The following is a 14,094-nucleotide window of genomic DNA, read 5'->3' on the forward strand; positions in this document are numbered from 1 at the left end:
TCAACGCCACTGCCTCTAATAGCAGCTGTTCGGACTACTTTTATACTGTTGATGTCACACGCAGCTACTCAGAGTCAGTTATTACTGCCATAATCATAAAATGAAATGTATACCCATGTACCTTTATAAATAAAACAGGACTGAAAAAGTGAATCGCTAAGCTCTCTGCACGACAGGTTACAAACATTGCGAGCAACGATGATTCTTATTTAACACGTTCCGTGCCACGTGTACCATCGATGGTACACGCTTGCATGTTTACTTAGTGAACTGAACAAATTGTTTACAAGAAATTTAGAACCGAAGAATCAATTTCCACCGCAAGAATGGGCGTTGATAAGTTTTTGTTACGTTGTTATGTGTACGAGAATTAATAATTGCACGTAATACATCAAGTTTTAGTAAAATATCAAAGTGTGAAGATTCGAGTAAAAAAAGCTCGGCACGGAACGTGTTAAGGGATTTTTGAAGACAATTCTATGGTATAAATATATAATACAATATAATATAATATATATATAATACAATATAATATAATATATATATATAATATAATATAATATAATATAATATAATATAATATAATATAATATAATATAATATAATATAATATATATATATATATATAATATAATATAATAATATAATATATACTAATATAATATATAATACTAACCGTACCATCGCTGGTCAAACGACCGGTTCGACAATTCTTATTCTACAGTTATTGAAACTATGAAAGACACGTCCACCGGAAACCATTCGATAGATTTATTTATGCCAACATATATTAATATAACAATTGCAAAAGATCTAAATAAATTCAATACTAGAATCTCTATAAGGCAACGCAGACGAGTCACGGTTACTGACAATTGTTGCAACTATAATCTTGCGGCAGAAAAATGTTGTCAAAGTCACACATTTACTTGCCATTTCTTAACTCTTCAATTGTTACATACCGATGCATTCGATCATTTCTCAGGTAAATCGTAAGATTTACTGGACCCAAAGAATGACCTTTGGGTGATTCCAATAAAAATGCTATTTCTCCGTATTCTTCTGTATTCTTCTTGTCGCAGAATAATTCTCTCTTTTCTTATAGAATTCTTTCTATAATTTATCACCGATTTGAAGTTTGTTATTTATATTCTTCACGCCACTCTAACATTTCATCGAGTTCTCTGGACTTAGAAAATTCACAGCAAACGACTTGAAATTTGTTTCATTTATATTCCTTACACCACTCTAACATTTCATCGAGTTCTCTGGACTTAGAAAATACATGCAAACGACTTGAAATTTCTTATTTATTAAAAACATCGGGAGAACATTGTCTACATTAATTTCTCGGCAAAATCTGAACGTTCTGCAACGATTCGGACAGCCGACGATGAACTCGTTGTCCATAGAATAGTGTTCCAGCTATCGTAAAATTCTAAAATTGTAAATGCAACGTACGATTTTGAGATTCGTCCAGACGTTTGCAACTTCACGAATTCGTTGATTCGTTTCACGGTTTATAATAACAAACGAGAAAGAGACGCTTCCGAGTGTAACCGTGTTACTTATTAGCGTAACTGCTGTTATCGAACCGATACGACAAGCAGATACGACGCGTTTCTGACGAAATGCGAGCCAAGGACCGCGCGCGTAACACGGTTGAGGAACGGTAGTGGCTCGACAAGTATGCAACTACCGCGGCCGCGTTGCATCCGGTGCTGCGCCCGGTTGGCTGTAAATTAAATCCCCGATCGACTTTCTTAAACGACAGCGACATGATGCGAAACGTTACGGTATGCATTTCTTTCGGCCCACCTTTAAGGTTATCGAGTTCCTGCTCCGATATGGCTGGTTTGCCTTGCCGCGCCCGTAATACTGGTATGTGCCGGGCCCCGAGCACGGGCCCACGGGTTTACGGGTTCGCAGGGTACGGCCACGGGTGCCGGTAAACGGCCGGCCGGCCGGCCGAACTGCATTTTTCCCCGCTGTTCGGTTGCACGGGTATTATTCGCGAGCCAGGATAATGAGATAATCGTCCCTTTGTCTAGCGGTCTCCTTCCGTTCGGGCCGAAGCGACGTCGCCAGAAACGTGTACGGTAATTTCTCCCTGATTCGCGCTCGGATTGCACAAGATGGACAATTTGGGAAGAGGAGGCACGATTGTTCGAGCCTACAGCGCTCGTTTTTATAGTTGTCGATCATCGGTAACTATGAAAAGCGAGCCGCGAGGTTATTATAATCGCATATTACAATCGCATCTCTTTTCCCCAAATTGTCCATTTTTGTGCGCAATCTGAGCGCGAATTAGGGAGAAATTACCGTGTAGAGCGATGATTTCGACACGACTGATTTCTCAGCGTCCGTGACGACTGGCAATTTTCGAATTGCTCGCAGTGAATTGTAGGAAATGATCGCGATAAATCTTGGGTAAATCTTAGATTTGTATCGAAAAATCTGCGTTGCTTATTAACGGATTGCGGGTCTTACCGCGAGATAAAGATCTTTCGCATTGATTGCAAGGAACGCGAGGTATTTGAAAATCTATTTTCTTGTTTTTAACAGCTTCGGTGAATTGAAAATAGTGTGAGAATATTCGTATAAATTATATAATAATGTAAGAATATTCTTCCGAAGCTCTCCAATGAATGATTTGGAAAGTAGAAGGGATCGCATAAATTATATAATAATAAATTATAATTAATAATATATTATATAATATATAATATATATAATAAATTGTATAATAATGTAAGAATATTCTTCCGAAGCTCTCCAACGAATGATTTGGAAAGTAGAAGGGAAAGGGGGAGAAAAGGAGACAAGGGCAAGGAGAACTATTTGCTCACATGACATTTAATAGTTCGCGAAGTATGGACACGCTCGTATAAACGTATCTTCCCCTGTGAATCGTGAGTTTCCCATAAGTTTATCGCAATACTGTGGTGAACGCCAAATGTTGCCCGATGAAAGTACCGTGACCCCGAAGCGCGCGCGGGATTGTGCTCGCATTTGAAAAGGAAATTGCTATGCAAACCACAGGGGCGTTGGCCGGGCAATGCATGGCAGAAAATCCCATCGATCCGTGTTCGACGAACGTTGAACGATTTATTTAACCAGCATCTTCATATATTGCTCGTTCATCTTACTTACACATATACATACATACATATATATATATATATATAACATATCGATCGACATTTGCAAATTTATTTTCAAATGTCTCATTTCTCAAGGCCATTCTTTACACTTTATACAGAAGAATACTTGAAGAGAACGGCTGCCTAAGAAATTCTAAATGGTTTCCGCTTTTCAGAAAATTCTTTTCACACATTTCGAATAATTTTTAATTATTTTTTTTAATAACTTATCATCGCCGTCGACGGTTAAATTTTAGCATAATAGCTTTGTACAAATCAGAGCATACAGCGATAGGGAAAAAGTTTTGTGTCCGTACGACAAAGCTTTTCCCTCGAACGTTTAACGCGACACGGCGCGCGGCGGCATTGGTGAAAGTAAGAATGCGAATGACGATTTTAATTGAGACTAACCGACTAATTTATTCGCGTTGCGTTCCCTTGGAAATTTATGCAAAACGTATGCAGCCTTTATGCAGGAAGTTTCGCCCGTTCATTGCGGAAAGCCTCGCGGTGGAGGTAAGATCATGGACAAGGCTCTAGTTACCCACAATCTCCTAATTACGAATACGAGATCGACCATTCGTGTCAATTCCTTTCGATAGTTTCCACGTGTATTAATTTACGCGAACTTGTGCACTTCTATATATATGATAATAATCTGTCGGGCGTATAAATTAACTGTACCGTAATTTCTCCGTAATTCGCGCTCAGATTGCGCACGAAAATGGACAATTTTGGAAGAGGAGATACGATTATATATATTCGAGCGATTATATTATATTAATTTTTATATTAATATAACATGATATTGATATAATAATGTTATAATAATATTATAATATAATATTAATATTATATTAATATGATTATTATCAACAACCATAAAAACGAGTCTCGAGTCTCGAGGCTCGAATAATCGTATCTCCTCTTCCCAAATTGTCCACTTTTGCGCGCAATCCGAGCGCGAATTACGGAGAAATTACTGTATTAAGCTTTCACGATTAGACATATCGCAGTTATAATTCACGCAGTTGCGTAAGGTAGCGTATGAGGTATCGATGTACAATAATTACTTGCGATTAGACTCCTAAATGTGTCATAAGTTAAATATATGTCTCGTTAAATTACGTCTTAACAGCAAAACAGAAGAACGAAAGAATCGAACAAGCTTGTTGAACAGTTCGTAGCAGAGGGAAAATTTAACATAACATAATTCAACGGAGCAACAGTGGTATAGTAAATAAAAACTGTCGCAAGACCGTGTTCAGAGCAACCGGAAAATAATTGAAAATAAATATTATCCAGCTTTCGCAAAATTATCGAGTTTCACGCTGTCCGACAAGTGTAAGTTACAGGTTGTCCCAAAATTATTGTAGAAGCGGGAAATGCGGGGTTCCTGGGGTCGTTTCAAGTAACTTTGTCCTTAGCAAAAATGCAATCCGCGGCTTCGTTTACGTGTTATTAACGAAAAACACTGACCAATCGTAGAGCGAGCGCAGCCAGCGCTCCACCCTTTCGGCCAATGCCGCGTCGCGCCAGTCGCGTGACGAAACGACAGTGGTCACGAGGGCGGGGCGTCAGTCGCAGACGATCTCTCATTGGTCTGTGGTTTTCCTTAATAACTCGTAAACGAAGCCGCGGATTGCATTTTCGCAAAGGAAAGAGTTGCTACATATAGCCTCAGGAATCCTTATTATAATATAATTATAATATAATATTATATTATATTATATAATTTTTATTATTTTATTATTATTTATTATTATATTATAATATAATATATATAATATATAATATAATATAATTATAATATTATATATATTATATAATATTATATATAATAACTATAATCCTTATTATAATTTATTCATTTATATTTTTATTTTATTAGACTATTATTTATATTTTTCGGTACAATAATTTCGGGACACCCTGTGTAGAGAATAACGTAGCTTGTAATCTCCCGACTGTCAATCTCTCGCGACTGTATCATTCCCTCGACCGTATCGTACTCACGATTTTTCCTCGATCGACGCGCGATCCTCGCACCGTCGCACTGTTCTTAGATGCCGGCAAACGAGACTTAACTTTTGCTGAATGTGTAGGAGTAGCCGTCGGGTGTCCTGTTGAAGCTCAGCTTCCCCGGCGGATAGAATCTTCTAGGGGACGGTGTGGTGATCTCGTTGTACTGCGGTAGCGGCCTGGCCGGGGGTTGATACTGCGATCGAGGGTTGTACGACGGTATAGACTCGATTTCCGGGGGTGGCGGTGGCGGTGGCCGAGGCCTGTACGGATACTGGGGCTCCGGTTGGTACACGGGTCGAGGCTGCGGCTGCGGTTCGTACACCGGTGCGCTCGGACGTTGATAAGGTTGCTGGGCGGGCGGATTGTGGATCGGCGGTTGATAATCTGGCGGGTTGTATTGCGGCAACGGCTCGTATTCCGGTTGAGGCGGCGCTTGCGGGGGTGGAACGGGGATACCGTCACCGGTCGCCTGAAAAATTACGCGGCCACGAGTCGATTGCTGTGTCAGCAATTTTTTAAACGGTTTACTTCGAACGAGAACGTCGGAAATCAGTTGCAGCGGTTTTTTGTAAGCAAGGTTAGATGTTCTATCCAAAATTATTTGCAAAAATTGCAATTTCTTAATAAAAGAATATTATATATATATATATATATATAATTTTTAATATGTTATATAATATACATTATATAATATAATTTCTTAATAAAAGAATTGTCTGGTAGAATAATTATATATAGAATATATATATAATATTCTAACATCCTCTAACATCCCAAAAAGCTTGGCCCAATTATGAAAAAGTTATTCCGTTTTAAAAAGCGTGAGGTTGCTTATTTTACCCACTGTATACATATATACAAATTGTTCTTTTTTTATTACAATTACACTGTTCTATGTTATGAACGATACATTTATATTGCACACTATTTCGGGGATGAAAGCGAATAGGGAAATTACAGGGAACAGAAATCAAGTGAAATTGCAACATTAACTTGCACGAAACAATAATCGTAAACTAGCTATGAATATTCGAACAGTATTTGGTAATAAAAGCGTTAGCGCAACTTCGGAAATCGGAATTATGCAAATTAGTTTCTCCGTATTGGCAGGCAACAATTGTATACGATTTCTTAATGCACCGTATGCAAATTCATTTTCTATACATTGATGGAACATGAAAAATGGCGGCGGTGTAATGCCAACAATATGCTTTTAACGATGTTATAAAATTTTCGACAATTTATCAAATAAAATGAAACGATCAGTATTGAAAGGCTAGTTCAAATTATAATATTCTATTCAATAATATAAATATATATAAGTATATATATTTGAATAAAAATAGAATATTATATTGAATGTATTATACAATATAATATAATATAATAATAGAGATATTATACTATGCTTACATTATATTATATTCATATTATTTTCAATTTTTATTATGGTAATAATATTATAATAAAAATTTAATATAATATAAATATACTATAATATCTATATTATTATATAGTATATTTATATTATATTAAATTATATAATATAATATATACTATACTATAATATAGATATTATAGTATATTTATAGTATATTAAATTTTTATTATAATATTATTACCATAATAAAAATTGATAATATCTATGAATGAAATATTAATAATATCTATATTATTATATTACATAATATATTCAATATAATATTCTCGCATACCTGGAAACCGTTTTTCCCGGCTGTGTACGACACCGTACGCCTTTGTCCGGTCGGATCAACGTAAGAGTAAGACCCACGCCGATTTCCATAAACGTCGCTCTCTTCTTTGAACTCGACGCCATCCTCTTGGGAATAAGCGGCTCCGAAAGTTCCGTCACCGGCCAAATATCTCGCATCGCTCAAAATTGCAGCCTGTTGGGGCGGCTGGTACTGACCGTTCGATAATCGACATAATACCAGCGCCACAGCGCAGAATAGGAACATCTGAAATTGTTTGAACAGTCTCGAAAGCTTTCAAGGTGACACTTTATATCGCAACCGATAACGTACGATGCCGTAAATTACAATATCACCGAAAAAATGCTGTTTTAGTTAGCCATTTTAAGAATTTCTTGCGACAATCGCGTACCCGTATTACGAGAGGCTCGAATTTTTCCGATCGTTAATAAAGGTTTTAATTTGACGGAATTGAAATAAAAACCGAGAAAAAATGTGTGCAGGTACTTACGATCGCGACACCCATAATGGGGGAAATAACGACAACTGGGCGACGAGAAGTACAACAGTGGCTCGAATTTTTCCGATCGTTAATAAACGTATTAATTTGACGGAATTTACATAAAAGCCGAGAAAAAATGTGCGCAGGTACTTACGATCGCGGCACCCATAATGAGGCAAATAACGACAACTGGGCGACGAGAAGTACAACAGTGGCTCGAATTTTTCCGATCGTTAATAAACGTATTAATTTGACGGAATTTACATAAAAACCGAGAAAAAATGTGCGCAGGTACTTACGATCGCGGCACCCATAATGGGGGAAATAATGACAACTGGGCGACGAGAAGTACAACAGTGGCTCGAATTTCCCCGATCGTTAATAAAGGTATTAATTTGACGGAATTTATATAAAAACCGAGAAAAAATGTGTGCAGGTACTTACGATCGCGACACCCATAATGGGGGAAATAACGACAACTGGGCGACGAGAAGTACAACAGTGGCTCGAATTTTTCCGATCGTTAATAAATATATTAATTTGACGGAATTTACATAAAAACCGAGAAAAAATGTGCGCAGGTACTTACGATCGCGGCACCCATAATGGGGGAAATAACGACAACTGGGCGACGAGAAGTACAACAGTTGCTCGAATTTCTCCGATCGTCAATAAACGTATTAATTTGACGGAATTTATATAAAAATTGAGAAAAAATGTGCGCAGGTACTTACGATCGCGGCACCCATAATGGGGGAAATAACGACAACTGGGCGATGAGAAGTACAACAGTGGCTTGAATTTCTCCGATCGTTAATAAAGGTATTAATTTGACGGAATTTATATAAAAACCGAGAAAAAATGTGCGCAGGTACTTACGATCGCGGCACCCATAATGAGGCAAATAACGACAACTGGGCGACGAGAAGTACAACAGTGGCTCGAATTTTTCCGATCGTTAATAAACGTATTAATTTGACGGAATTTACATAAAAACCGAGAAAAAATGTGCGCAGGTACTTACGATCGCGGCACCCATAATGGGGGAAATAACGACAACTGGGCGACGAGAAGTACAACAGTGGCTCGAAGGATCGTCGAGAGGGGCGTTTTATACGGCAGACTGGATCGCGTTGACCTGAAGAGGCCTTGATGGCCGCCCGCGCGCCCCGGCCGCAGAATAACGCAGATTGCACTCCGATCTTCAACCACGCCTATCGACTACCATTCAACTTTCATCCCGGTAACTTGTGCTCACGTATATATTTTTTTGTCTAAGTGTTTTTCATTGCGTTGCTCGCGCGCAACGCGGGTCGCAAAATATCTTATCTCGCGCGACGGGTTCATTACCGTGTCATCCATGCACGAGCGACGGTATTCTTTGTCCGGATTTAACCAGTTTGCTGTGTTCGCGACGAGTAGATTCGTTACGGAGAAATACAATAATGTCTCCCTAATTGACGCACATAGTGCACAAAAGAATGGACAATTTGAGAAGAGGAAGTGCGATTATTAGAGCCGTGCGCCTCGTTTTTATAGTTATCGATTATCAAGAGCTATAAAAACGGACCACAAAGCTGGAACAATCGTACCTTCTCTAACTATCCATTTTTGTGCAGAATCTCAGTGCCAATTAGAGGAGACATTACTGTATTTTGTGTCACGACGAGTATACTCGTCATCGCTTGATTTTCGCGACATATCTAAGTCTCGCGCTCTGAAAAGAAGGCGCCATAGCTAACCGGTTAAATTGTATCTTAGAATTCTAATAAAGGAACGTAGATTTCAATTTCATTCGTCCACAATTTCGATCGAATTTTCCGTTTTGTTGTCAAAAATGATGCTCGATGTTTATTCTAATTTTCAGTGGATTTCTTTTGAACACGTTGCCCTATTCGTCGAACGTTTATCCGATTAATCTGATTTTTATAAATTGTGTTCAGTGATAAACTGATGGAAGAGCTTTTCAAATAAAAGTTAGTCGGTGATCGTGCGACATTATTAATCAATGATATATATATATTATATTTATTATATTATAATTTTTTTTTATATAATTTATTATTATTATTAAAATTTTATTATATAATTTTATTATTTTATTATTTTATTATATTGTATTATATTATATTATATTATATTATATATATATTCTTTAAGCAACTTGAATAATGTTAATGTTGTTATAATAAATACTTTAACCCCTTGACATACCATTTTCTTCGCAGTTATTGCGATTAGAAATTTTTGGACTAATTTCTTAGAAGGGAAAAAAAATCGATGCTTATTGTGCGTCTAAATTTACTAGAATGCTCAAAATATTGCTGACAAGAGATTAGAATTTTATTCCAATTTTAAAGGACAGAATAAGTTATTACTAGAAATTTAATAAACTTTTGTTACCAATTTTTCTCAGGACGATTTCTCGAATAACTGTTGTTCTGGGTCTTCGTTAGAAGCTGATAAAGGAGTTTGCGTATCTTTTCAGTGCAAACAGGTGCCCACGAACAACGGATTTCTCTAAAAGAAGATTAGCAAACGCGAGTGCTTCCGCACGGGATCATCGTGCGCGACACGGTTTATTCCCCGTTACACACGTAACGCGTGTTTACGTGAATAAACGATGCTTAAACAGAGTTCGTGTCATACTCGTACCGTTCTCTAGACCCAGTCCTTTGCGCCCGTTACGTAAAATCCGGATATTCTTCCGGAAATAGGGTGGAGGATAGTCACGACTTATACAGTCACGCGTTCGCGTCCGTAAATGAGCCTTTTTTTAAGTCGGATGTAAAAGAATCATTCTCTCCTCCTACGTAATGTAACGAGATCGTTTCGCGAACGGCGCAAGAATTAGTTGCGTCAAATTACACGAAATTGTTTCAGCGAGTTCTCAGGCGTTGAACGTAACGCGGGAACATCAAAGGCGATGCCGATAATAATTGCGGAGTGTAAGTAAAAAATATATATAGAATATTATATTTTTATAATAATATATAATAGATATATAGATATATTATAATATATAATATATAATGGAATATTATATTTATATTTTCGGCAGCATCGAACGATAATCGTAAGAAATCTGGACATTTTGAGTTCTTTCAGTGCTTCGGTGCTTTGCTGCATGCATATTGTGCATATTGAAATCCTCATTTTGGACTGAGATAATAAAATTAAGGGAGATTAATTTTTTGCCTTTTTCCTTTGTCACTCTAATCAATGGCAATGTTTAGTAAGCTAGTCGCTGCGACATCTCAATAAATTTCAGTCAAATTTTAGTCCCCTTTTGGTCCAATTTCAGAGAATTTGTGCCATTTTAAATATGCACATCGGCGAGCATTTCGCATAATCTGTAATCTGTAATACTTAACGAAATGATGCAAATGAATTTGCATATTTCTATCGTTAATTTTACATTCGCCAGGCCGCTTATTCTGCAAATTTATCTCGCGATAAGAAGTGCCCTTTTTCGAATAAAAGGATCAAGAATCGCTGTTGCATTTGCCAAACTCAAGTTTTTGGTAGCATTAGCAGGAATATAGAAATAAACAATTTTCTGATAAATGTTATATTTATTGAAACGAAGTTTACACGCATTTTCAGCATGACTAAGTTGCATTTATACGCGACACAATCTCTTTACCTTCTAATCCCGCCATAGCGAGTAGTTCTTGAACCGACTGTCGCCCATGAGGAGAGGACGCTATAATCAGTGATCGATTACTAAGTCGATAAGTCAGAGAACTTAGGGTAATAAAGTAATCTGTGTATTTTTCGTTGAATTCAGTTTATTATTTTCAGTCGAGATACTGTTCGTGATTGATATTAGTCGATTGATATTTTTCATTTTCTCCAGAATATGCATATTTTCATTTTCTTCCATGCAATTTCGTTGTTCTTGATTGATTAATTGAATGGTGACAATTAATGAATCGAATAATTGAAATGAATTAATCGAATTAAATATGGAACTGTTGTTTTGTTATCCACTAATTTATTAGATTCAGATTTTCCAAAGAAATCCTATTTTTATAAATTTCTTTTATCTTCAATCAGTTCGAAATAAATCTATTCGCATTTTTTATTTAACTTATACAATCTATTTGAAATAACGTCGTTATCTCAATTAACCCTTTGTACTCAAAGCTATTTTAACTGTAAATATAAAATCATTTTTCTAACTTATAGTATTTTTATTTTATACGACAAAATGCATTTTTCGTATATGTAATTGACTCTTAGGACCCACGCAACAGTTACACTCTTCACAATTTTTTAAATCTAAACTTTGTTAATATCAAAATTATCTTGAAACGTGATGTAACAAATTTTAGTGGTGCCTCAGAGTCACCACTCGAGTGCAAAGGGTTAATTAATTTCATTGATCAATTGAATGATGACAATTAAAATGAATTGACTAATTGAATGATGACAATTAATTTCATTGAATAATTGAATGATGACAATTAATTTCATTGACTAATTGAATGATGACAATTAATTTCATTGAATAATTGAATGATGACAATTAATTTCATTGAATAATTGAATGATGACAATTAATTTCATTGAATAATTGAATGACAGCAATTAATGAATTGAATAATCGAATTGAATTGAATTAATCGAATTAATTGAATGACAAATAACGCATTCGAAGCACGAACAGATCGTTCGACTCGAGAACGAACATAGTTTATTCGAGCATTAAAGAGTCGATTGCACAATGCGTCGCGTCTGCTGTCCACGATAAAACTACGTGTCGACGATTCGATCGCGTTCGAACGCGAAAGAAGGAATCAATGCTCCGATCTGAACGATAAAATCGAATTGTTTGCGCGAAATGTACGGCGTAACGATTTCATGCGTTAGACCGCTGGCTAATTGAGACTTCATTTTTTTTTTTATTATAAGACCCCACACTTTCCCAGGCGTTGCTTCGTTCAACGATCCGATCGGATCGTTTCGTTTGAAAATTCTGCCATTATTATTCCTTGCGTGTACGCGGAAACTCAATAATATCGTAATATCTACTTGTGCGAATCGGAGGATCGCGGCGGCGGCCATCAATTAATACACGGAGAAAACGTTTCGCGTTAACGTCGGCCGTCCCTTCGACAACATCTTTTAGCGAATCTTACGGACGGAGTTTGCTAACGACGTTCCATGTATTGGGTTGTCCGGAAAGTTCGTGCCGATTTTTTAGGAAAATTAAAACGCAGCACATTTAAATATTGGTATACATTTGTTAAATTATACAGGTACCATTCTGTTCCACAACCTTTCTCCATCTTTCATGCAGCTTGAGAATTCCGTCCTTCCGGAACCTCTCAGGTTTTTTGGCAAAAAATTTGTCGTCCTTGATCTTCAAGATCGAAATTTCCAGCTTTAAACCGAGCAAACCACTTCCGCACAGTTCTTTCGGCTACAGCATCCTCGCCGTAAACAGCGCATATCTTATTTGCCGCTTGTGTGGCATTTTTGCCCTCTCGGAAAAAGAAAAGCATTAAATGCCTATAATGCACTTTATTTGCCACCGTATTCTAAGGCGTACAAAACTGATCAAAATTAACGAATCGTAACCAAACTTTTTTCCAAATATGGCTGAAGTTATTTCTTTTAGAATATGTACACATGTCATTTGTTTTCAATAGTTGTGATATATTCGGTCAGGTCTCTCACGCTACCTACCGAAAATCGGCGCTAACTTTCCGGACAACCCAATATATCGATTCATACAAACGTATTTCTAAGATTTCACGTAGCGCGCGCGCGCGCGCACGGGGATAATTAACTCGAATAGTAAACCCGGCATCGGCGAGAGCCAGGCTTTGTAAAGAATTTCCAGGCAGTTCCGGGTTCGCGTGTTAACAAGAAGAAATTTCGACACCGCCGATTCGACGTCACGTCGTTAATTATAATTATTCTATTATTACTCGCTCGGTTTCTGCATATGCTATTCCCTTCTTTCTTTTTCTTCTTCGCGGAGAACTGCAACGTTTTTTATTGTGACGGCGCTACTTAACGACGCGTACCCACAGTTTTATGATTCTTCTTATCCCGTGATTTACGTAAGTGTCGGGCGGCATCGAGATCGTTTCGGCGGAATTACAAATTCGTTTTTTCTTTCGGTTAATCGCTGTACACGTGCGCGCATAATTCTACGCAATCGACTCGAGATAACGCGGTTTTCCGGGCCCGCCGCAACAACGATCCGAACGAATATTGAAAATGATAAATCGACTTTCTCGAGCTCGTTTAATCTTTCTCACTGTTTCGTTGTACGTCAGCTGTACGCTCGGTTTCGTTGCAAACGCGTAAATCCGTTGTTTATAATGAAAGTAGATTGCGCGTTTTATTACAGAAATAGGGGAGGGAGGGCGATATTTGAAACGGTGGAAAAATTAGAAACATCCAAGTGCATTACTTACAAATTAATATATACATTACTTACATTTTTCATTCAATTTCCACAAAGGGTTTTAGGCTATGTTATAGGCTTTATTACAAAAATAGGGGAGGGAGGGCGATATTTGAAACGGTGGAAAAATTAGAAACATCCAAGTGCATTACTTACAAATTAATATATACATTACTTACATTTTTCATTCAATTTCTACAAAGGATTTTAGGCTATGTTATAGGCTTTATTACAAAAATAGGGGTGGGAGGGCGATATTTGAAACGGTGGAAAGATTAAGAACATCCA

The 14,094-nt window shown here is 37.1% G+C and overlaps 1 protein-coding gene across 4 annotated transcripts; it reads right to left on the reverse strand.

Moving 5' to 3' along the window:
* Positions 1-3,088: 3,088 nt before the first annotated feature.
* On the reverse strand, positions 3,089-8,043 carry CPR19 (cuticular protein 19). 4 transcript variants are annotated; one of them, XM_076522698.1, is made up of 3 exons: positions 7,972-8,043; positions 6,884-7,147; positions 3,089-5,637 (listed from the first exon to the last, which is right to left on the reverse strand). In XM_076522698.1, exons 1-3 carry the CDS (start codon positions 7,984-7,986, stop codon positions 5,227-5,229), a joined length of 690 nt encoding a protein of 229 aa, XP_076378813.1. In that variant the 5' UTR covers positions 7,987-8,043; the 3' UTR covers positions 3,089-5,226. The 4 variants fall into 4 exon arrangements, with proteins under 4 accessions (XP_076378813.1, XP_076378815.1, XP_076378814.1 ...); XM_076522700.1 differs by lacking the exon at positions 7,972-8,043 and adding an exon at positions 7,682-7,743; XM_076522699.1 differs by lacking the exon at positions 7,972-8,043 and adding an exon at positions 7,537-7,637.
* Positions 8,044-14,094: the final 6,051 nt, after the last annotated feature.

This window comes from Megalopta genalis, chromosome 6 (assembly GCF_051020955.1).
Source record: "Megalopta genalis isolate 19385.01 chromosome 6, iyMegGena1_principal, whole genome shotgun sequence".
NCBI lineage: Eukaryota > Metazoa > Arthropoda > Insecta > Hymenoptera > Halictidae > Megalopta > Megalopta genalis.